General features: G+C 44.4%; 2 protein-coding genes across 2 annotated transcripts in view; both read right to left on the bottom strand.

The window, feature by feature from the left end:
• Window positions 1–17,238, bottom strand: part of LOC124660486 (putative B3 domain-containing protein Os06g0632500) — a 19,189-nt gene extending 1,951 nt beyond the window's left edge. The window contains exon 1 of the mRNA XM_047198305.1: window positions 17,184–17,238. Coding sequence (XP_047054261.1) covers window positions 17,184–17,238 — 55 coding nt within the window. The remainder of the gene's footprint in view (window positions 1–17,183) is intronic.
• A 5,835-nt stretch (window positions 17,239–23,073) lies between these two features.
• Window positions 23,074–25,361, bottom strand: LOC124683965. The gene is made up of 3 exons (XM_047218379.1): window positions 24,966–25,361; window positions 24,656–24,886; window positions 23,074–23,179 (listed from the first exon to the last, which is right to left on the bottom strand). Exons 1-3 carry the CDS (start codon window positions 25,021–25,023, stop codon window positions 23,151–23,153), a joined length of 318 nt encoding a protein of 105 aa, XP_047074335.1. The 5' UTR covers window positions 25,024–25,361; the 3' UTR covers window positions 23,074–23,150.
• Window positions 25,362–26,414: the final 1,053 nt, after the last annotated feature.

Raw genomic sequence — 26,414 nt, 5'->3', positions numbered from 1 at the left:
CATGCGAAGATTCCGTTCATCATCAAGCTCCTCCTTGAGATTGGCAAGCTCAAAGGCCGCTTCCCTTTCCAACTTCTCCCTCTTCTCGATAAGATCTTGTGCCGCACCAAGTTGGGCTAAGAGAGCCCCAACATGAATCTTGGTATCCCCCTTCATGTTAGTGAGAAAAGAATCCAAGGAATCCAAACCCATAATCTCACGTTTAACGGTGATACTAGTGGCATCATCAATATATAAGGCATTAGTAGAATATGATGGTTTGGAAGGAGATTTTACCTCCGAGGATACCTTTGCCATAAGACACCGAGCATTGTTGGTGACGAGGTTCTCATTAGGAGAGTCGAAGAGAGAGTTGGAGGGAGTGGAAATGGCGATGGCGGCCACTCCCTCTCCTTCCTTGTTGGAGCGCTTGTCCTCATGCTCCCCATCTTCATCGGAGGTGTACTCTTCACGAATGATGAAGGCTCTAGGCTTCTTGTTGGAGGAGACCTTGTCGTCATCGGACCTTGGGGAGAACTTGGAGAATCCTTTGGAGAGTGGCTTGTACCTATCCTTTGGGATAAGCCTTCCACCATGATCTTATCTTCTCTCAAACATACAATCCGCGACAAAATGATTCTTGTCACCGCAATTGTAGCATGTTCTTCCCTTTGTCCCTTCTCTTGGGCTCTTGGAGAGTCTTCTTGGAGAATGATACGTCTCCGACGTATCGATAATTTCTTATGTTCCATGCCACATTATTGATGATATCTACATGTTTTATGCATACTTTATGTCATTATTATGCGTTTTCTGGAACTAACCTATTGACGAGATGCCGAAAGGCCAGTTGCTGTTTTCTGCTGTTTTTGGTTTCAGAAATCCTAGTAAGGAAATATTTTCGGAATCGGACGAAATCAACTCCGGAGATCTTATAATTCCAGGAAGCTTCCAGAGCACAGGAGAAAAGTCAGAGGGGAGCCAGGGGGCCCCACCCCACAGGGCGGCGCGGCCCAGGGGGGGCACGTCCCCTATCATCTGGGCACCCTGTGGTCCCTCCGACTCCGCCTCTCCGCCTATTTAATCGTCCCTGACCTAAAAACCTCGACCAGTTTGACGAAACCAGAGAAAACCATCCAGAGCCGCCGCCATCGCGAAACTCCAATTCGGGGGACAGAAGTCTCTGTTCCGGCACCCTACCGGGACGGGGAATTGCCCCCGGAGTCATCTCCACCGCCGTCTCCACCACCATCTTCACCGCCATCGCTGTCTCCATGATGAGGAGGGAGTAATTTACCCCCGGGGCTGAGGGCTCCGCTGTAGCTATGTGGTTCATCTCTCTCTTTATGTGATCTAGTTGAATATCATCTATGTGCTACTCTAGTGATGTTATTAAAGTAGTCTATTCCTCCTCCATGATGTAATGTTGGCAGTGTGTGCATCATGAAGTACTTGGTTTATGCTATGATTGTGATCTCTTGTAGATTATGAAGTTAACTATTACTATGATGGTATTGATGCGATCTATTCCTCCTTTCATAGTGTGATGGTAGAAGTGTGCATGCTATGTTAGTACTTGGTTTGGTTGTGTTGATCTATCTTGCACTCTAAGGTTATTTAAATATGAACATTGAATATTGTGGAGCTTGTTAACTCCGGCATTGAGGGTTCGTGTAATCCTACACAATGGTGTTCATCATCCAACAAGAGGGTGTAGAGTAGTCCTATTATGTGATCATTGTTGAGAGTGTCCACTAGTGAAAGCAGGATCCCTGGGCCTTGCTTCCAAGCATCGAATCTCCGTTTGTTTATTGTTTTGTTGAATGTTTACTCGCTGCTATACTTCATCCAGATTGCTATTATCACTTATACTCATCCATATTACTTGTATCTCACTATCTCTTCGCCGAACTAGTGCACATATACATCTGACAAGTGTATTAGGTGTGTTGGGGACACAAGAGACTTCTTGCTTTGTGGTTGCAGGGTTGCTTGAGAGGGATATCTTTGACCTCTTCCTCCCTGAGATCTATAAACCTTGGGTGATCCACTTAAGGGAAACTTGCTCGCTGTTCTACAAACCTCTCGCTCTTGGAGGCCCAACACTCGTCTACAAGAATAGAAGCTCCCGTAGACATCAAGCACTGTTCTGGCGCCGTTGCCGGGGAGGAAAGGTAAAAGGCACTCATACTTCGGTTCCAGGTAATAGTACTTTTCTGGCGCCATTGTGTTTGTGCTCGAAGCTATTTCCTTTAGATCCTGCAATTGCATCTTTTTGTTTCTTGTTTTACACTAGTTAGGCATAATGGAATACAACTATGAGCTTTTTGATTTATTTCCTAAGTTAAGACATGAATTGTGTGATGTGAAAATTAAAGAACCTATGGAACCTCATTTGCATGCTAGTAGCAATGTTATTGGTATGAACGCAATCACTGCTAATGATATGGATAAGTCTAAGCTTGGGGAAGCTAGTTTAAATAAAAATAATCCTTTTTGCTCCTCAGCTTTGGAAGAAATATTTTGCTCTAATAATGCTTTATTTCCCATATGCGATAACTCTAATGATGCTTGTGATATTTTAAATCCACCAACTGCAAGTACTGCTTTCAAGATACCCATGAAAATTATTGAACATGTTATTGATAACCGCTATAAAGGGGATGGAACTGTCCATCCTGGAGATCATTTACAATTTTTGCATGAATTATGCGGGTTATTCAAGTGTGCAGGTATCTCTATGGATGAAGTGGAGAAGAAGCTATTCTCTTTCTCGCTGTCTGGTAAAGCGGTGCATTGGTATAAATTGTTGGAAAATAGTCATTCTCTTGGTTGGGAGGAAATTGCATCTCTCTTTTACTCTAAATTTTATCCTCCTCATGAAGTGCATATTGATAGGAATCACATTTATAACTTTTATCCTCGTGATGGAGAGAGCATCTCTCAAGCGTGGGGGAGATTGAAGTCACTAATGCTTAAATGTCCCATTCATGAGCTCCCCCGTAATGTTATTGTTAACAATTTTTATGCGAGGCTTTCAGGACAACACAAGGACTATCTGGACGCATGTTCGGAGGGATCTTTCACAAGCAAGGAGGCTGAAGCTAGGTGGGATCTTCTTGATCGGATTAAGGAGAACGCTGAAGGATGGGAGAACAATGAAGGTAAAGAGTCAGGTATAAATTACGATTATGAATGCATTGAAGCTTTTATGGATACTGATAAATTCCGAAATATGAGTGCTACTTATGGTCTTGACTCTCAAGTTGCTGCAAATCTTTATAAAGCCTTTGCTTCTCATTTTGAATTGCCTAAAAAGAATTTTGATAAGTATCATGAACCTTTTAAAGAGGCTTGCATGAAGAATGAAATTGTTGTTAATGATTGCAATAAGCATGCTCAAACTCCTAAGGATGCTATTTCCTATAAGCATGTTATTTTTTGTGGAATGCATAGACCTTGTGGAATTAATCAAATCAAAGATGAATATTGTATCCATCATATCAATGAAAAAACTAGAAAGTGGCTTAGGGCTCTAGATGATCCGGGTAAAAAAGTGTGTGCCCTCTATCCTTTTATTTGTGAACTTTGCCATAGAGTGGGTCATTTCAATTTTCAATGCTCCTCCAATGATAATCTGAACCCCATGAGTGCTACAAAGTTGTATTGTGATGATGAAATTACTCCTAATCAGCATGATGAACTCACTTTATTCTTGTGGTGTGAAGAGTTATCAAGGAAAATTTCTTTGTTAGATATTAATGATCTTGATATTGATGATGTCCTGCACGGGTGTTTTTCTTATTGCATTGATAATAGCCATACAAATACTTACATACAAAATATTTTAGAAGATGACACCTTGCCCAAATATGATAGGACCGATGTGTGTTTTGAACTAATTAATGAAAAGGAGGAATCCTCCCAAGTTTCTTCTATTGTTTCTGAAAGTAAATCAGGTTATGCGGACAAGACACCCTTCAAGCCTCTTACTCCTAAAGAAGGGAACGAGGAGAAGGAAGAGAAGAAGAAGAAGAAGGGAACGAAGAAGAAGAAGAAGAAGAAGAAGAAGGAGAATAAAAAGAAAGAGGTAACGGCGTATCCCCGCGTGAATGGGATAACGTTAGGTAACCGTAAGTATGTTGCTCCTAATGATTATTGTGATAATGAATCTGAATACGATGATTTTCCTATGCCCTTTACATACATTAGTGATCATGATTTGAATGAGCACACTACTTTTGATATTGCAAATCTCTGGGAAACTAATTCGAAAATGATGATGATAATAATTGCCATAGTGTCGGTGCTATCCATGCTTCCTCCCATAATGATATAGAAAGCTCTAAGCTTGGGGAAGAGGTGTTTGAAAATCCTTTTGCTACTGATCATTATGTGTTTGATACATCTCCTTCTAATAACAATGATGGTATGGTCATAGATAAACCGACTGTGAAAGATAACTATTCTATTTCTTATGATGACACTCGTGCCTCCGATCTTTGATGATTATTATAAAGAATGCTATGATATAGGTTATAACTATCCTTATGAAACTTGTCATAGTCATGATTGGATTACCAAAAACAATTCTTTTAATATGCAACTTGATTACCATGTTCAAATTCTTGATAATAATCTTGCTCCAATTACTATTAATGAGAATAACTCCTCTTATGCCAAAATTAATGATACTTCTATGCATATGAACCATGATAAAAATGTTTTATGTGATGGGTATATTGTGGATTTCATCAATGATGCCACTGAAAGTTATTATGAGAGAGGGAAATATGGTTATATGCATCTTAATAATATTTAGTTTCCCCTCTTTATGTTGAGAATCTTGAAGTTACTCGTGTTTTATCCTCTTATGCTTGTCACTTTGTTCTTCATGAATTCATTTGTGTACAAGATTCCTCTTCATAGGAAGCATGTTAGACTTAAATTTGTTTTGAATTTGCCTCTTGATGCTCTCTTTTGCTTCAAATACTATTTCTTGCGAATGCATCATTAAAACTGTTGAGCCCATCTTAATGGCTATAAAGAAAGAACTTCTTGGGAGATAACCCATGTGTTATTTTGCTACAGTACTTTGTTTTATATTTGAGTCTTGGAAGTTGTTTACTACTATAGCAACCTCTCCTTATCTTAGTTTTGTGTTTTGTTGTGTGATGTCTACGGGTGCTTCTATTCTTGTAGACAGTGTTGGGCCTCCAAGAGCAGAGGTTTGTAGAACAGCAGCAAGTTTCCCTTAAGTGGATCACCCAAGGTTTATCGATCTCGGGGAGGAAGAGGTCAAAGATATCCCTCTCATGCAACCCCGCAACCACAAAGCAAGAAGTCTCTTGTGTCCCCAACACACCTAATAGGTGCACTAGTTCGGCGAAGAGATAGTGAAATACGGGTGGTATGAATAAGTATGAGCGAGTAGCAAGAGCGCCGGAAAAGTGCTTGCTGGCGTGTGGTTGATGGTGGTAATATTGCGGACAAGTACGGATACGAGTAAAACGAGTAAACAAGCAGCGATAGCGATATTTAGGAACAAGGCCTAGGGATTATACTTTCACTAGTGGACACTCTCAACATTGATCACATAACAGAATAAATAGATAGATGCTAGACTCTACACCCTCTTGTTGGATGATGAACACCACTAACTGTGTAGGATTACACGAACCCTCAATGCCGGAGTTAACAAGCTCCACAATATTCGATGTTCATATTTAAATAACCTTAGAGTGCATGACAGATCAACACAACTACACCAAGTACTAACATAGCATGCACACTGTCACCTTCACGCTACGAAAGGAGGCATAGATCACATCAATACTATCATAGCAATAGTTAACTTCATAATCTACAAGAGATCACAATCATAGCCTACGCCAAGTACTAACACGATGCACACACTGTCACCATTACATCGTGTAGAAGGAATAAACTACTTTAATAACATCACTAGAGTAGCACACAGATAAATTGTGATACAAAACACATTGCAATCATAAAGAGATATAAATAAGCACTTCACTATGCCATTCATAATAGTGAATAAGTATTCCGTGAAATATAGCCTAAGAGACCCACACGGTGCACACACTGTCACCTTTACACACGTGGGACAAGAAGTCTCCGGAGATCACATAAGTAAAATTCACTTGACTAGCATAACGACATCTAGATTACAAGCATCATCATATTAATCTCAATCATGTAAGGCAGCTCATGAGATTATTGTATTGAAGTACATAGGGAGAGAGATGAACCACATAGCTACCGGTACAGCCCCGAGCCTCGATGGAGAACTACTCTCTCCTCATGGGAGACAGCAGCGGTGATGAAGATGGCGGTGGTGTCGATGGAGAAGCCTTCCAGGGGCACTTCCCCGTCCCGGCGGCGTGCCGGAACAGATACTCCTGTCCCCCAGATCTTGGCTTCGCAATGGCGGCGGCTCTGGAAGGTTTCTCGTACCGTGGCTTTTCCGTATCGAGGTTTTAGGTCTGGGACCTTTTTATAGGCGAAGAGGCGGAGTCGGAGGGTCGAAGAGGCGGTGAGGGGGTATGGCGGCGCGGCCAGGGCCTGGGCCGCGCCGGCCACCCTCCTGGGCCCATGTGGTCCCCCCTCTGGCGACTCTCGGGTGTTCTGGAAGCTTCGTGGAAAAATAGGATGCTGGGCATTGATTTCGTCCGATTCCGAGAATATTTCCTTACTAGGATTTCTGAAACCAAAAACAGCAGAAAACAGCAACTGGCCCTTCGGCATCTCGTCAATAGGTTAGTTCCGGAAAACGCATAAATATGACATAAAGTATGCATAAAACATGTAGATATCATCAATAATGTGGCATGGAACATAAGAAATTATCGATACGTCGGAGACGTATCAGCATCCCCAAGCTTAGTTTCTGCTCGTCTCGAGCAGGTAAACGATAACAAAGATAATTTCTGGAGTGACATGCCATCATAACCTTGATCATACTATTGTAAACACATGTAATGAATGCAGCAATCCAAACAATGGTAATGACATGAGTAAACAAATGAATCATAAAGCAAAGACTTTTCATGAATAGTACTTCAAGACAAGCATCAATAAGTCTTGCATAAGAGTTAACTCATAAAGCAATAATTCAAAGTAAAGGTATTGAAGCAACACAAAGGAAGATTAAGTTTCAGCGGTTGCTTTCAACTTGTAACATGTACATCTAATGGATAGTTGTCAATGTAAAGTAATATAACAAGTGCAATATGCAAGTATGTAGGAATCAATGCACAGTTCACACAAGTGTTTGCTTCTTGAGGTGGAGAGAGATAGGTGAACTGACTCAACATAAAAGTAAAAGAATGGTCCTTCAAAGAGGAAAGCATCGATTGCTATATTTGTGCTAGAGCTTTGATTTTGAAAACATAAAGAGAGCATAAAAGTAAAATTTTGAGAGGTGTTTGTTGTTGTCAACGAATGGTAGTGGGCACTCTAACCCCTTGCCGGACAAACCTTCAAAGAGCGGCTCCCATTTTATTTTATTTTTGTGTGGCACTCCTTCCAACCTTTCTTTCACAAACCATGGCTAACCGAATCCTTCGGGTGCCTCGCCAACAATCTCATACCATGAAGGAGTGCCTTTTTATTTTAGTTTTATTATGATGACACTCCTCCCAACCTTTGCTTACACAAGCCATGGCTAACCGAATCCTTCGGGTGCCGTCCAACAATCACATACCATGGAGGAGTGTCTATTTTTTGTTAATTAATTTGGGACTGGGAATCCCATTGCCAGCTCTTTTTGCAAAATTATTGGATAAGCGGATGAAGCCACTAGTCCATTGGTGAAAGTTGCCCAACAAGAATGAAAGATAAACACCACATACTTCCTCATGAGCTATAAAACATTGACACAAATCAGAGGTAATAAATTTTGAATTGTTTAAAGGTAGCACTCAAGCAATTTACTTTGGAATGGCGGAGAAATACCATGTAGTAGGTAGGTATGGTGGACACAAATGGCATAGTGGTTGGCTCAAGGATTTTGGATGCATGAGAAGTATTCCCTCTCGATACAAGGCTTAGGCTAGCAAGGTTTATTTGAAACAAACACAAGGATGAAGCGGTGCAGCAAAACTCACATAAAAGACATATTGTAAACATTATAAGACTCTACACCGTCTTCCCTGTTGTTCAAACTCTTTACTAGAAATTATCTAGACCTTAGAGAGACCAATTATGCAAACCAAATTTTAGCAAACTCTATGTATTTCTTCATTAATAAGTGTAAAGTATATGATGCAAGAGCTTAAACATGAGCACAACAATTGCCAAGTATCACATTATCCAAGACATTTTAGCAATTACTACATGTAGCATTTCCAGATTCCAACCATATAACAAATTAACGAAGCAGTTTCAACCTTCGCCATGAAAATTAAAAGCTAAGAACACATGTGTTCATATGAACCAGCGGAGCGTGTCTCTCTCCCACACAAGCATTTATTCAAACAAAAACAAAAACAAGAAACATACAGACGCTCCAAGTAAAGTACATAAGATGTGACCGAATAAAAATATAGTTTCAGGGGAGGAACCTGATAATGTTGTCGATGAAGAAGGGGATGCCCAAGGCATCCCCAAGCTTAGACGCTTGAGTCTTCTTGAAATATGCAGGGATGAACCACGGGGGCATCCCCAAGCTTAGAGCTTTCACTCTCCTTGATCATAGTATATCATCCTCCTCTCTTGACCCTTGAAAACTTCCTTCACACCAAACTCGAAACAAACTCATTAGAGGGTTAGTGCATAATTAAAATTCACATGTTCAGAGGTGACACAATCATTCTTAACACTTCTGGACATTGCCCAAAGCTACTGGAGTTTAATGGAACAAAGAAATCCATCCCACATAGCAAAAGAGGCAATGCGAAATAAAAGGCAGAATCTGTCAAAACAGAACAGTCCGTAAAGACGAATTTTATTGAGGCACCAGACTTGCTGAAATGAAAATGCTCAAATTGAATGAAAGTTGCGTAAATATCTGAGGATCACTCACGTAAATTGGCATAATTTTCTGAGTTACCTACAGAGAATTTTGCTCAGATTCGTGACAGCAAAGAAATCTGTTTCTGCGCAGTAATCCAAATCTAGTATGAACCTTACTATCAAAGACTTTACTTGGCACAACAATGCAATAAAATAAGATAAGGAGAGGTTGCTACAGTAGTGACAACTTCCAAGACACAAATATAAAACAAAATTACTGTAGTAAAATAAACACATGGGTTATCTCCCAAGAAGTTCTTTCTTTATAGCCATTAAGATGGGCTCAGCAGTTTTAATGATGCACTCGCAAGAAATAGTATTTGAAGCAAAAGAGAGCATCAAGAAGCAAATTCAAAACACATTTAAGTCTAACATGCTTCCTATGAAAAGGAATCTTGTAAATAAACAAGTTCATGAATAGCAAGGTAACAAGCACAGGAAGATAAAACAAGTGTAGCTTCAAAAATTTCAGCACATAGAGAGGTGTTTTAGTAACATGAAAATTTCTACAACCATATTTTCCTCTCTCATAATAATGTCCAGTAGCATCATGAGCAAACTCAACAATATAACTATCACATAAAGCATTCTTATCATGAGTCTCATGCATAAAATTATTACTCTCCACATAAGCATTATCAATTTTATTAGTAGTAGTGGGAGCAAATTCAACAAATTAGCTATCATTAAATATAGGAGGCATATTGTAATCATAATCAAATTTATCCTCCATAACAGGTGGCAACAAAAGACTACTATCATTATAATCATCATAAATAGGAGGTAAAGTATCATCAAAGTAAATTTTCTCCTCAATGCTTGGGGGACTAAAAAGATCATGCTCATCAAAGCCAGCTTCCCCAAGCTTAGAATTTTCCATAGCATTAGCAACAATAGTGTTCAAAGCATTCATATTAATAACATTCCCATTAGCATGCATATAAAGTTCCATGGGTTTTTTAATTCTCTCTTCAAACACATCATGTCCTAATTCAAGATAAAGTTCATAAAGATCTCTCATATTTTTGTTGTTTTCCATTATGCCTTACTAGTGTAAACAAGAAACAAAAAGTTGCAATTGCAGGATCTAAAGGAAATAGCTTCGAGCACAAACACAATGGCGCCAGAAAAGTACTTTACCTGGAACCGAAGTATGAGTGCCTTTTACCTTTCCTCCCCGGCAACGGCGCCAGAAAAGTGCTTGATGTCTACGGGTGCTTCTATTCTTGTAGACAGTGTTGGGCCTCCAAGAGCAGAGGTTTGTAGAACAGCAGCAAGTTTCCCTTAAGTGGATCACTCAAGGTTTATCGATCTTAGGGAGGAAGAAGTCAAAGATATCCCTCTCATGCAACCCTGCAACCACAAAGCAAGAAGTCTCTTGTGTCCCCAACACACCTAATAGGTGCACTAGTTCGGCGAAGAGATAGTGAAATACAGGTGGTATGAATAAGTATGAGCAAGTAGCAACGGCGCGTGAAAAGTGCTTGTCGGCGTGTGGTTGATGGTGGTAATATTGCGGACAAGTACGAATACAGTAAAACGAGTAAACAAGCAGACGATAGCGATATTTAGGAACAAGGCCTAGGGATTATACTTTCACTAGTGGACACTCTCAACATTGATCTAACGGAATAAATAGATAGATGCTAGACTCTACACCCTCTTGTTGGATGATGAACACCTCTAATCGTGTAGGATTACACGAACCCTCAATGCTTGGAGTTAACAAGCTCCACAATATTCGATGTTCATATTTAAATAACCTTAGAGTGCATGACGAGATCAACACAACTACACCAAGTACTAACATAGCATGCACACTGTCACCTTCACGCTACGAAAGGAGGCATAGATCACATCAATACTATCATAGCAATAGTTAACTTCATAATCTACAAGAGATCATAATCATAGCCTACGCCAAGTACTAACACGATGCACACACTGTCACCATTACATCGTGGCTACTTTAATAACATCACTAGAGTAGCACACAGATAAATTGTGATACAAAACACATTGCAATCATAAAGAGATATAAATAAGCACTTCACTATGCCATTCATAACAGTGAATAAGTATTCTGTGAAATATAGCCTAAGAGACCCACACGGTGCACACACTCGTCACCTTTACACACGTGGGACAAGGAGTCTCCGAGAGATCACATAAGTAAAATTCACTTGACTAGCATAATGACATCTAGATTACAAGCATCATCATATGAATCTCAATCATGTAAGGCAGCTCATGAGATTATTGTATTGAAGTACATAGGGAGAGAGATGAACCACATAGCTACCGGTACAGCCCCGAGCCTTGATGGAGAACTACTCTCTCCTCATGGGAGACAACAACGGTGATGAAGATGGCGGTGGTGTCGATGGAGAAGCCTTCCGGGGGCACTTCCCCGTCCCGGCGGCGTGCCGGAACAGAGACTCCTGTCCCCCAGATCTTGGCTTCGCGATGGCGGCTCTGGAAGGTTTCTCGTACCGTGGCTTTTCCGTATCGAGGTTTTAGGTCAGGGACCTTTTTATAGGCGAAGAGGCGGAGTCGGAGGGTCGAAGAGGCGAAGAGGGGGTATGGCGGCGCGGCCAGGGCCTAGGCCGCGCCGGCCACCCTCCTGGGCCCATGTGGCCCCCCCTCTGGCGACTCTCGGGTGTTCTGGAAGCTTCGTGGAAAAATAGGATGTTGGGCATTTATTTCGTCCGATTCCGAGAATATTTCCTTACTAGGATTTCTAAAACCAAAAACAGCAGAAAACAGCAACTGGCCCTTCGGCATCTCGTCAATAGGTTAGTTCCGGAAAACGCATAAATATGACATAAAGTATGCATAAAACATGTAGATATCATCAATAATGTGGCATGGAACATAAGAAATTATTGATACGTCGGAGACGTATCATTGTGCCAAGTAAAGTCTTTGATAGCAAGGTTGATACTAGATTTGGATTACTGCGCAGAAACAGATTTCTTTGCTGTCACGAATCTGGGCAAAATTCTCTGTAGGTAACTCAGAAAATTATGCCAATTTACGTGAGTGATCCTCAGATATGTACGCAACTTTCATTCAATTTGAGAATTTTCATTTGAGCAAGTCTGGTGCCTCAATAAAATTCGTCTTTACGGACTATTCTGTTTTGACAGATTCTGCCTTTTATTTCGCATTGCCTCTTTTGCTATGTTGGATGGATTTCTTTGTTCCATTGACTTCCAGTAGCTTTGAGCAATGTCCAGAAGTGTTAAGAATGATTGCGTCACCTCTGAACATGTGAGTTTTTGATTAAGCACTAACCCTCTAATGAGTTTGTTTCGAGTTTGGTGTGAAGGAAGTTTTCAAGGGTCAAGAGAGGAGGATGATATACTACGATCAAGAAGAGTGAAAAGTCTAAGCTTGGGGATACCCCGGTGGTTCACCCCTGCATATTTCAAGAAGACTCAAGCATCTAAGCTTGGGGATGCCCAAGGCATCCCCTTCTTCATCGACAAATTATCAGGTTCCTTCTCTTGAAACTATATTTTTATTCGGCCACATCTTATGTACTTTACTTGGAGCGTCTGTATGTTTCTTGTTTTTGTTTTTGTTTGAATAAATGCTTGTGTGGGAGAGAGTGTTGGCGTCAGAAACCCACCGGCGGGCAGCGACGGGAAACACAGTAGAGCCGGGAACAACTTAGGGCTGCGGCTGGCCCTGGTCCCTCCGAGCGACGGCCCGCAAAGCTTCTGGTACACACGTCCGATGCTGATGCTTGGGCGTGCCACCTGACCTATACCCGGTCAGGAAGGTGATGGAGATGCCTCGCTTAGTTTCCTCGCATGGCATACACGTAAACATTAAATACGAGCCTCGATCGGCTCTCGAGTTATCTCGTGAATCGGCTCAAGGAGCCGATCCACCCATGATTCGTACGGGGTGCACGAATATATGGTGGTCCTGCTTGATCAAGATAAAGCTAATTCGATCTACGACGATTTGGGGTTTTCACCGCATAATCGGATCGTCCTACTCACGATTGGGCCTCGCGGCCACGCATGGTGATCGTAAGCCGATCCTAAACAAGGCCTAAAAACCAACACGAGGTTGATCCCCGGAACATCCTGTTTAGGACTAGCGAACGACACCCTACGTGCCGCTGGATCCTCCAACCCTTTGTAAGGCCTAACTATTGCAGATATTAAACTAATCCTTGTAGAACAAGGAGCAACCGTAACGGATCGGATCTACTAAATAATGATCAAGCGGGGTGCCGCCCCTACACCTAAGATAGGTGTAAGGGCGGCTAGATATGCGAGGGTTGCACTACGATAGCATATGATACGAAGAACTATGCTAACCCTAACACATCTATGATAACTACGTTGCTCGCCATCAAAAAGGCTTCAGTACGAGCAACGCATGAACAACATAAAGCTTAGTGCTTGCCTAGATCGCAAGATGCGATCTAGGCAGCATGATGCTTACCGGTAGAAACCCTCGAGACGAAGGAGTTGGCGATGCGCCGAGATTGATTTTGTGGTTGAACGTTGGTTGTTGTTTATTCCATAAACCCTAGATACATATTTATAGTCCGTAGACTTTCTAACGTGGGAATAATCCCAACCGTGCACGAGGCAAACTCTAACTAACCAACACGTATCCTAATATGTTACAGATACAAGGGCAAACTAGCCCAATCTTTTCATAACAGGCCGATTCACGTATTTCTTCCACGTATATTCTTCAAATTCATCTTGATTGCGGCCCACCTCTGACGCGGTCAAATTCTGGTGATAACACATGCCCCCCTGGTTTTGGAATTGATAATTCCAAAATCACTCTGCTTTTCCCTCGTCGGGTCATGTCGTGGCAGAACCGTCGTAGTATCCTTCATCATGATGCCTTGCCTTCTCAACTTCTCTGCGTGACCTGGCAGTTTTTTTTTAGGCACCACTTCCTCGGAAACTGCTGTGGCATTGAATTTCCACTATATCCCCTTTTATTTAACCGCTCCAAACAGTTTACTTCCGCATCCCCTTCGCATTAGCACTCCAAAAGCCCTCCTGCGCCACCATGTCTTCTTCCTCCTCTGCTTCATCGGATCTTTCCACCCAGTCCTCCTCGTCCCGCGAACCGACGCTGGAGCCGACCTAGGAGGAGGTTCATGCGGCGAACACCCGCCGCGCCATCGAGGCCGGGGAGGAGTCTAGTCATGACTTCTCCATCTGGTCTGAGGACGACCAGTCCCTGACCGACGGGGAAAGCGACCTCCGTTTCCTCACCGACGGGGACACGGAGGAGGAGAGCGATGATGATCGCTTCTCCTGCGACTTCACCTCTCCCGAGGAGGAGGAGGAGGAGGAGAAGGAGGAGGAGGAGGACGACACCCCCTCCGATGAGCCGCCGGCCAAGCGCTTCTGCCCCTGGCCGGGGAACCTCAGCGACTTCGACAGCGACGACGATGACGCTGACGAGGAGGACGAGGACAACGAAGGCCCGGTCGGCGGCCACTGGAGCAGCGACGATGAGCCCGCCGGGAGTAGCGCCGACAGCGGCGACGATGGCGATGACGAGGGCAGTGACGGCCCGTAGATAGGACTTCTAGCATAGGACCAGTAGTAGTAGATGGGGCAATGTATCCCCTAGTATTTCCTTTTGAGAGCAATCAGCTCTTTATGTAAGAAATCTTGCTTATCAATGAAGAACTTCCCCCAATTTGATTTTGCCGATTTCCTTTGAGCTTAAATTAGCCGATTTCCCCTTATACTGACCTTGCCGATTTGTCCCCTTAGCCAATGCGTATTGAGCCGATAGCAACGCATCGGCCCTTTAAAATCCATCCTTCAATTCTTCAACTGGCGATTTCTAGATCTGGTGGACAATATGAAGTCTTCAAGAGAGCCCTTTAAATTTCCCTCACCAGTTTCAACGATCCTCTTCTGCAAGCACTCATCATTTTGTGAAGAAGATCGCAACGAAGGATTAGCCGATGGTACCCCAATCGGCTCCTAAACAGAGCATCTATCAGGCCTGCTGGCCCCCGAGCCTTACTCAAGGCGAGAATGTCGACGAAAATGCACCAAAGCCGATCACCTTTCTTCCTTCGAACGCCGATATACCTCTTCTGACAGCACTGGTGAACTAGCACCAAGGGTTGAAAATACTCGACAAGAAGGTTCAGGCACCAGAATCGGCTCAAGGTAGCGAGGAAGCTCTCAACGTTTACACCCTCGGGGAAGCGTAAGATCCCACAGCAGAACTTGACTTGGTGAAGATCCGCACTTTGAACACACAGCAAATCCTGCGTAGCCATACTAGAGTCGATGGCTGTGCATCGGCTTTGCTTCTCAATTCTAAAGTCGATGTCCTTGCATCGGCTGTATGTCATTGATGCTGATTCTTTTATTTTTATTTTTTACTGGCCGATTTTTTCCATCGGCCCCAATATTCCTCTGCACACATGTTTGTCTGCACATGTTCATCTGATTAGATGCCCCCCGAGCCGAATCTGCCAGGTGACTGCAGATATCGGCTTTGTGGTTAGCCAAGGCACTGTATTTGCACGTCGGTTCCATTGGGATTCATGTTGACTCTCGTTCGCCGACGTGTCCGCTGCCCAATAGATCAATGCTGAACATAAGCAGAACCTGTGGTGAAGATAATTTTGGCCGATTGCTGGAATCGGCCTCCATATTGATCAGAGCGCTCAATGAAGGTTTTGTAATTTCCCTTCATAGATTTTTTTGGGCCGATCACAAGGATCAGCCTCGCCACGTTTGCTCATTGGTTTGCTCCAGCTACATGGTCAGGCCGGTGGATAAGACCAGCCTAACCCTGCCCTTCATCACGTCGATGCGCTCGCAGTCATCCAAATTGATACCTGAGAGTGGCTCTTGGCCTGCTGTTTCCCAAGCATTCGTGTCAGCCGTTGAAATCTCGGCTGAATCATTGGCCTGGACGACCTCTACCTCATCTCCATCCCACTGTATTACGCATTGGTGCATCGTGGAGGGAATGCAGCAGTTGGCGTGGATCCAATCTCTTCCTAGCAGAACAGCATAAGTGCTCTTGCTATCGACGATGAAGAACGTCGTAGGGATAGTTTTCCTTCCTACGGTCAGATCCACGTTCAGAACACCTTGTGCGTCGGACGCTTGGCCGTTGAAATCGCTCAATGTCACGTTGGTCTTGATCGGATCCGAGCTAGAGCGTCCCAACCGACGTAACATAGAGTATGGCATAATGTTGACTGCCGCTCCGGTGTCCACCAGCATCTTATTGACAGGCCTCCCATCGATATAACCTCGCAAGTACAAGGCCTTCAGATGTCTATAGCTTCTCTCTCGTGGCTTCTCAAAGATAACCGGCCGTGGGCCGCAGTCAAGTTGTGCCACAGGTGCCTCATCTAATCCTGGAGCACTGAACTCCGAAGGAAGGATGAACACCATGTTTGTGCCAGCCGATGTTTCATCATCGGCTTTCCTTTGCTTGGGGCGCCACTCCATTTTCCGTGGTCGACCCTCTTCATCCAGGGTTCGCTGAATTTTAGCGGCCAGATCAGGCCGCGCTTTCCTTAGCGTGTGCAGATATAACCTTTCGGCTTCCTCCAAACCACGCAGTCGCTGAACCCTACGCTTTTGGGAATGGCTGAGTCCGTCAGGGCACCACCTTGGCCGGTGGTACCTGTCTTCTTCTTCTCCCTCGGCTTCCGAATCCTCGAGATCTTCCAACCGAGGGGACTCAGCTTGTTTGCTTCGAGGCGGGAGAGGCCCTAAGCGTTGGAACACGGACACGTTAGCCGCCTCCTTCTTCTTCTGGTTGCATTCTGGGCAGTTGCCGATTGTAGGCAATCGGCTCATTCCTGAATCCCAGCAGTGTCTGAAGAAGGGACAGTCCCAGTGCCTGTCCTCGTCGTCTCGCTCCCTTGCCTTTTCCTTGGCACGACGCTCGTGCTCCTCCTCATCGCGATCATGCCGACGATGTCTTCTGGCTTCTCTAGCCAGACGATCTCTTTCATCATCATCGCTGGATCGTCGGCGTTGGTCATACTGACTCACATACTTGTTGAGGAGGTGATCGAGAGAGGGGTCGCCGATATCTTATGTTCTTCACTTCTCCCTCCGTGACGTAGCGCTTGCCGTCGTGACGGAGCCGATCGCGTGGAGCGGCTTCCTCTGTATCCTTGCTACGAGAGCAGCTGCCCTCATCTCTGTCCTTGCCAGCGTGATATCCAAGTCCTACCATGCTGATACTGAACGAGGATCTTGGCTGGTAACCTTCAGGGTAAGTGCACTCCACCATATTAACGGCGGGGAAGGGGTGGGTGTCGACCTTCATGGCGTACTGGTTGAAAATCAGACGTCCTTGCTCTATCGCCATTTGGATCTGTTGACGCCACACCCTGCAGTCGTTGGTGGCATGGGAGAGCGAGTTATGCCATTTGCAGTATGGCTTTCCATTCAGCTCCTGCACCGTGGGGAATTTGAGACCTTCGGGTATCTTCAACTGCTTCTCCTTGAACAGGAGGTCGAAGATTTGCTCAGTTTTGGTCACGTCAAAATCGAACCCTCTGGGCGGACCTGGTGGCTTCACCCATTTGCAGGACACGGGGGTTGCCCCCGAGTCCATTCAGCCCTCGCTACCTCTTGATCTCCCGCGAGCCTTCATCTTCATCTGCCTCGACCAGGACTACTGCACGCTTAAATTTGTCCTGGTACAAGTCCGGGTGGCGCTGTTCATATGCCGACAATTTCTGAACCATGTGCGCCAGTGAAGGGTAGTCTGCTTGGGAGGCCATGTCCTTGAGTGGCGCTGCAAGGCCTGCCACTGCCAACTCGACTGCTTCCTTTTCAATCAAACGAACCGAATAACATCGGTTCCTAAGATTCCTGAAGCGCTGGATGTATTCTGCCACAGTTTCTCCACGCTTCTGACGTATTTGCGCTAGATCGGCTAGGCCAGACTCGGAAGCTTCTGAGTGAAACTGCATGTGGAACTGTTCTTCCAATCGGCTTCCAAGTCCGGATCGAGTCCGGTGGCAACGAAGTGTACCACCCGAAAGCCGATCCCGTGAGGGACTGTGCGAAGAACCTCACGCGTAGTGGATCCGACGCTGAGGCCGTTCCTAATTGCGCCAAATATCGGCTCACATGCTCGATGGAGCTGGAACCATCTGATCCACTGAATTTAGAGAAGTCAGGGAGCCGATACTTGGGTGGTAGCGGGACCAATTCGTACTCGTCGGGATACGGCTTGGAATAGCCGATTGTCCTCCTTTTCGGCACCATGCCGAACTGGTCTCTCAGGATTGTGCTGATTTGATCCGCAGTGCTGGCCGCAGGAGTCGAACTCTGAAGATTCGCCGGGGTGGCGTACTTGGCCAGCCATGCTTGCTTTTCCAGCTCTGAGCCAACTGCAGGAGCTGAGCTCTGGAGGTTCGTCGGGGTGGCGTACTTGGTTAGCCACGTCTGCTTCTCAAGATCTGTCGCTGACGTTCCTCCTGTTTTCCCAGAAGTCCCTGATGTCGCGGCCTGGTTTGTGAGTGCCCAGTTACCGCAGTCTGGCACATATGTGCACATGTACCCATGAGGGATCTCCTTAGGCGCCTCCTGCAAGAACTGGCAGTCACTAGGGTCACCACCGATCTTGTAGACGACGAATGCCGGTGAATTCGGCACTTCTGGTGCTGCCCATGCAAATGGCAGCGGTGGACGGGACTGGAGTGGCAACTCTCCTTGATGCGTCCCGAGAGCTGGTCCTGACGGCGAGTACTGGTGCCTCATGATCTCCTAGATCACCCGGAGAGCGACACGCTCCAAAGTGTTCACCAGGTTCTCAGAGTGGCGGTGTAGGGAGTGAGCTACCATGTAGTTGATCTCTTGCCGCAGGGACCTGGTGCGTTCTTCTGACGGGGCAGAGAGGTCTATCCCATCGAGTGCACCATCAGGCGAGAAACCCTTCCACCTGATGCCATGTGAACGGGTTCTGTGGAAAGAGCCGATGAGATCGGCTTCGAGGATAGCTTTGACCTTGTCATACTTCTTCTTGAGCTCGTCGGTCAGATCCTCGTAGGTGACTGGCGTGCCGTCCGCCATCTCAGAGGTAGATGGCGATGTGGTTGATGTAGAAGATTGTCCCACCGGGCGTGCCAGAATGTGTTGGCGTCAGAAACCCACCGACGGGCAGCGACGGGCAACACAGTAGAGCCGGGAACAACTTAGGGCTGCGGCTGGCCCTGGTCCCTCCGAGCGACGGCCCGCAAAGCTTCTGGTACACACGTCCGATGCTGATGCTTGGGCGTGCCACCTGACCTATACCCGGTCAGGAAGGTGATGGAGATGCCTCGCTTAGTTTCCTGCATGGCATACACGTAAACATTAAATACGAGCCTCGATCGGCTCTCAGGTTATCTTGTGAATCGGCTCAAGGAGCCGATCCACCCATGATTCGTACGGGGTGCACGAATATATGGTGGTCCTGCTTGATCAAGATAAAGCTAATTCGATCTACGACGATTTGGGGTTTCCACCGCATAATCGGATCGTCCTACTCACGATTGGGCCTCGCGGCCACGCACGGTGATCGTAAGCCGATCCTAAACAAGGCCTAAAAACCAACACGAGGTTGATCCCCGGAACATCCTGTTTAGGACTAGCGAACGACACCCTACGTGTCGCTGGATCCTCCAACCCTTTGTAAGGCCTAACTATTGCAGATATTAAACTAATCCTTGTAGAACAAGGAGCAACCGTAACGGATCGGATCTACTAAATAATGATCAAGCGGGGTGCCGCCCCTACACCTAAGATAGGTGTAAGGGCGGCTAGATATGCGAGGGTTGCACTATGATAGCATATGATACGAAGAACTATGCTAACCCTAACACATCTATGATAACTACGTTGCTCGCCATCAAAAAGGCTTCAGTACGAGCAACGCATGAACAACATAAAGCTTGTGCTGCCTAGATCGCAAGATGCGATCTAGGCAACATGATGCTTACCGGTAGAAACCCTCGAGACGAAGGAGTTGGCGATGCGCCGAGATTGATTTTGTGGTTGAACGTTGGTTGTTGTTTATTCCATAAACCCTAGATACATATTTATAGTCCGTAGAATTTCTAACGTGGGAATAATCCCAACCGTGCACGAGGCAAACTCCAACTAACCGACACGTATCCTAATATGTTACAGATACAAGGGCAAACTAGCCCAATCTTTTCATAACAGGCCGATTCACGTATTTCTTCCACGTATATTCTTCAAATTCATCTTGATCGTGGCCCACCTCTGACTCGGTCAAATTCTGGTGATAACAGAGAGACACGCTCCGCTGGTTCGTAGGAACACATGTGTTCTTAGCTTTTAATTTTCACGGCGAAGGTTGAAACTGCTTCGTTAATTGTTATATGGTTGGAAACGGAAAATGATACATGTAGTAATTGCTATAATGTCTTGGATAATGTGATACTTGGCAATTGTTGTGCTCATGTTTAATCTCTTGCATCATATACTTTGCACTTATTAATGAAGAAATACATAGAGCATGCTAAAATTTGGTTTGCATATTTGGTCTCTCTAAGGTCTAGATAATTTCTAGTATTGAGTTTGAACAACAAGGAAGACGGTGTAGAGTCTTATAATGTTTACAATATGTTTTTTATGTGAGTTTTGCTGCACCGCTTCATCCTTGTGTTTGTTTCAAATAGCCTTGCTAGGCTAAACCTTGTATCGAGAGGGAATACTTCTCATGCATCCAAATACTTGAGCCAACCACTATGCCATTTGTGTCCATCATACCTACCTACTACATGGTATTTCTCCGTAATTCCAAAGTAAATTGCTTGAGTGCTACCTTTAAATTTCTATCCTCTACCTTTACAATATACTAGGAAGCTTTAGGCGCGGCGCACGCCGCGCACGTGGGTGTTGGTGCTTTCTCGGTTGATGTTTGTGCTGTAACAGTAGTACTGTTAAACCGTGTCATATTTTGGGAGTGTCCAAGTCTGAAAGTGGAGATTGCATCTGCCTCAAGTAGAGGAAGAAAACTACAGGAGATACTGCCTCTTTATTTTCTGAATTAGGCGGGGGAGATTTATTAGCACATATGTTGTGCAATAGACGCGAATTTGTACTGCCAGTCTGCTGCGCCCATAAGACAAACTGAACACATAACAGTACTATCATTGAGATTTCTAAACATCTCTTCAGAAAATAGAATCTATTGTTGCTCAGCTGATCAGAGATCACCATTTGAGCCACAAATTATTCACCCAAATAGCCGCATCTTATTCAGAGGTAGCAAGATAAATAAACTTTTTATCAACTTGTAGCAATCTGCAAGATTCTGCACGTGATCGCACCAAAGACGTGCCATGGAAATGGAAATATAAAGAAACAGGTTAAGTGAATCTCCATCGAGAAGCACATTGTGCTTAGACCATATATATGATTCAGTCGTGAGCTTTCTCAGATTCTTCTCAGCAGAATCTTCTTTTCTCAGCATCAGGTTCACGTCTCCTTATTTTTATAATTCTCGGTTTCCTTCTATAGCTCTTGATATCTGTTGTTGGAGCCCTGTAAGGCGGCAGGCAAAGCTATACCTTACCAAGAACTGCAAGTTTTCCTTGTGATAGATAGTACAGACAGTGTAAGACCATATATGAACAAATAAGATACCCGTCTTGACAAAGACAACCAGAGCATGTAAAGTCGGATCTTCTTTCATTTATTTGCAATAAAAATTCAGTAAGAACAGAGGATTTAGGACTTCAGAAAGTAGGGATAACTTGAAATATCTTATGTCTTCAGGTTTCCAAGTATGCTACTCTCTTGGTGCTGGACTGGTGGTATTGGATCTAGCATGGGGATGCTTTTGATAACAAAAATCAAGGAGTACCCAGACTGCATGCATGATGTGCTTAGGTCTTTGTTTTCCTGTCAACAAAAGTATCCGATACTGTCGGTCGGTTGTTTGAGAATGTAGATGAGTGCATGGTTCTTTACAGTGAGACCCTTCATGACATTTTTTTTCAAGACGCTCAAACTTATCACTCCCAGCATGAGTCAAAAATTGCGCCCTTCTTTTATTCTTACTTGCAACAGATGGCTACAGGCATGATATCAAGTTCATCTTCTTAATTCTGATTATTTTACTTCATTGGTTTGTTAACTAACTTCCCCTTTTGAAAATGATTTTTGGAAACTACATTAATAAGGCAGTTCTGAATATCTTGGAAATAATCTGAAACTCGAGAGAGGCTCTCGACAGACACTTCTGTAGCATTTCACTATTCCTATTTATACATTGTTATGATTGACATATATGCCTTGGCCCAGATTTTGCTTCAGCTAGACGTCTGTTTATGGCAGTTAGAGGTCTTGCTAATCTGACAAAGAATACACAATTGTTCGAATCCATACAAAAATACCAACGATGGAAAGAAATGACATATACCAACTATCTGCAGACACCTAAAATACATGTGTGTATACTAATTTCTACATGGAAAAGTAAAGTAGATAATACCTTAAGTGAGGGGATAACGAATATCAACATATACCATATATTATCACATGCACGAATACTCAGAAAACAGATCTTCCACTATTGATCGCAAATCAAAATAACCAGCAATCATGCAAGGGAAGAAAAGATAAAAGCATTGAGATGGCTCGTGCACCTGATGGTAAGAGCTCGAGCCACTCAGATCATTGAATCACTGCTCCACTCTTTATAAGGGGAGAGCATATGTAATGCAGCATTGCATAACCACTTCTTCAGTTGCTTTCGCCTAGCGTGTTTTTTTTACCAGCACGGACCGTGAGCTCACTAATGGCTTTTGCGGCGTCGACGGATCCTGGTGAATGCCTGAAGATGACAGTGTGGGTACTTGCTCTGCTTTTCTATATTATATATAGTAGCAGTAGGTACCCTTCTAGGTGCTTGATCTCCAGCTCCAATGTGGAAACCTCCACTGTCACTTGATTAGTGAGCTGAAAAAAACATCAGTTTCATTTGATGAATATACAACTCATGTATTCATTTGTTCATGAATGGACAAAGATAAAATTGTTACCTTCAGTAGTGAGTCCTCATTGGACAGGGTGACTGCGGCAGGATTGGGGCCCAACGCTTTCTTCAGCGTGCCGCGCTGATCATCCAAGTGCCTCTCCAGCATCACAATCTGCATCAAAACATTATCATCATCTTATTGGACTAAAATGTTGGACGAATATGAAAGCTAGGATACTACCTAACATATAAGGAATCCCAGTTAGTTATACCCGTCAGTGCATGTTATGTCTGAATAATCTACACTCAGATTATAGAGGTGTAGGTATGCATCCCACTGTCATTTTTTCCCTATACCACATATGAATAACTATATGAAAAATACATCAGAGTATCCTCATCTTGCAAATGTCCAGAACTGAGTACTCAGTTATCTACGAAAAACACATCTAAAAAACTCAGCTCGGAGCAACAATGCACATATTTTTTAAATGCCTCAACTCCAGAAGGAACTCATTACTGAAAAATGAAACCTTGATCATCATAAGGAAAGATAGAGAAACAAAAATCTAGTACGATGTCATGTAAGATTAGTCTGAACTAACATAAAACAATTTCCACAGAGAAGATATCAATGGCATAAATTACAGTATCTTAATTCTAGGACTTCTTTATGTATGCTTTTATCCATGGAATTTTTATAACCTGGACCAATTCAGTCCGGTCTCCATGTGGCCTTACTGAATCATATATTGAAAATTGCAAAGTTAAGTATGAGCCCACATATCTACTTCTCTAGTCCAGATAACATGGCATACAAATACATTAGATTTGCACACTGACAAAAAATTGCTGATTTAAAATTTTAACCGTTCCACTAATTCTAGAAGCATGAGATATCAACTTAACACTGAAGCTTTGACCTTTAACCGTGGCCCCTTTTACCTCATAGAGGGGCAGAGCGTGCATTAGAGAAAAACCAAGCACAATCGCAAGGCTTTTCTTATCCATCAGAAAAGGTTAACCGTTTAAAGGCCACATGAACTCCAACCATCCATATACGGTGAACAAATAGAAAAAGTTCTAAAGGCAGCATCTACTATACCTGCATCTGATATCCTCTATTTTAATTGCCTACTTTTATACTGGAACTGCTAATTATTGCATCATGAATCAGTGAGAGACAAAAAAAATGCTTTACTTGGAAGCCTTGAACCAAAAAAACGTTTGTATGACAGCATAGGACAGTGGAAACGACACTGTTTAGCCTAAACTGAACACCAACAAATTAAAGCAAGTCGGGAGTAAGTCAGTACCATACAAACCCATGTAACTGCACTATTCCACAAATATATTTCTAAAAAACGAACGTATATTGAGTAAATTTGGCATTATACCAAGCTATACCATCAAAACTGCTCCTCTCTGATGCCTGCTCCACCGTAAATTAGTCATTACATTTTGATTTTATTCAGTCATACCGATAATCATTTGCAAAATAAATAAACTGAAAAGTGCAGATGGATAAGAATCACCGTGGCAAATGAGTGGGGATCTCTCCACTGAATGTGTGTGTCTAGACTTCCCATGTGAATCTATACTATAATGCTGAACAGAACCAAACAAATTTGGAGAGTGAGGATCGAACCATGGTTCTCAGAGGAGGCCCGAAGCAGGTGTAGCAGCGCACTGTCAGGGGAGAGGCTGCGGCGGAGGCAGGGAGGCACTGGCAGGAGAGGTGCTGCGCACTGTCCAAGGAGGTCGATGCAACCTTGCTCGTCCACGTCTACTGCAGAGTCGCGGCAGCGGAGAAACCTGTCCAGGTTCCCATCTTCAGTATGCCACCTCGAGCACCTCGTGGACGCCCACCTTTCTGCAACTGAGAGAGACAGAGGAGAAGAACATGACGCGGGAGAGAGAGAGCGAAGGATGCTGACAACACAACCAGGTAAGAGTACCTACGCATCGGCGGAGGAAGTTGGTCTGGCTCTTATGTCCCCACTTCACCTCCTCCATCCTCTGCCGACGGGGGCCAGCGCCACTGAGATCTCCTCTTCCTCAAGGTCGGAGGTCGCGGCTAAGGCACGCCGGCGCTGCCCTGCGGCCGCAGAGCTCACAGAAGAACTGTGGCTAGCGTCCACGGAACCCAACCTCTCCATCCTTTCCTATTTTTTCTCCTGCCTCTGCCTGGTCACCGCCGTTCCCCCGGCTTGTCGAGTCGCCGCTGCCGCTCCTCTCGCTTGTATGCTCCCCACCGCCGCTCCTCGCGCTTGTCTGGTCTCCGCCGCTGCTGCTCCTTATTGCTTGTGGTCGCCGTTGTTCGAATCACCAGACGCGCCCGATTTTACAGGATCCTTACCGATGGATGAACTGAAGAGGAGGCGAAGAGAGCTCTGAGCGAATGGACTGAATGAATTGAACACGCATAAGAAAAGTTTGAGAAGAGGAAAAAACATGTAGAAGCATCTCAGATGAACCTAACCTCATCCCATCCAGCTACTGGGCAACATGCACCAGGTCGGCCTCCTCCGCCGATGTTGCCGCCGTCGCCGCGATTCTGGCCGGCTCCAATCTATTTTCGCGCTGCAGCTCTCTGGCAACACGTCGCGTCAGCCTCGTCCACTATTAACCCACCATAGCGACGCCGTTCCCCTCATGTGCCTGAATCCTAGGAAATCCCCAGTCGCATCCACTTGCGCAGCTCCCGCACCTCTCAATCTCCAACTACTCTTCTGCGCGGCCTCGCCATTGTCGGCCTCCTCCAGCGGCACTTCGATGCGGTGGCGGCGGAAGGATCTTGGCAGGGGATAAATTCTCAGAGGGAGATCAGACATGGAAGTGCAGATAGGCTGTATTGAAGACGATCGTGGAGAAGTGGAGAAAAGCCTTTTCTTTTTTGGGAACGTGGCCGAGGGAAGGACGGGACACTTCTAGATACCGCGAATCCATCCTAAACCCACCGATTGATCAGTGTAGGTCCTACCACCGCTTTGACCAAGCGAAGGAAAAACAAATACTGCACAATTAACGCGTGATCCACTAAACCGGAAGACCGATTGTTGAAGGTAACCGAAAAGAGGTGAGAGAGAAATAACCGGAGGGGATCAGAAAAGGTAACCGGAAAGGAACCGGTAGGCCAGGATTTCTCACGCGAAAGAAAATAGTGATGAAAACTTCAGCTCAAGGATATACGGTATCCTTTGTCCAACAACAGTAAAAATCACAGACGTGTCAAGATTTGATTAGATAAAAAGGTACCATCAACAGTACCCAAATGAATGAGGTTTAAGCAGAAGTGGTCAACTTTTATATAGGTAATAATAGCTCATGGGACAAATAGCCTAAAAACTATTGTGGTATTGAATATGTACTTATGCACTTTATCTCTTATTAAGTTGCTTGTTGTG

The sequence above is a fragment of the Lolium rigidum genome, chromosome 1 (genome assembly GCF_022539505.1).
Source record: "Lolium rigidum isolate FL_2022 chromosome 1, APGP_CSIRO_Lrig_0.1, whole genome shotgun sequence".
Classification (NCBI taxonomy): domain Eukaryota; kingdom Viridiplantae; phylum Streptophyta; class Magnoliopsida; order Poales; family Poaceae; genus Lolium; species Lolium rigidum.
This window is presented reverse-complemented; position numbering and strand designations above follow the sequence as displayed.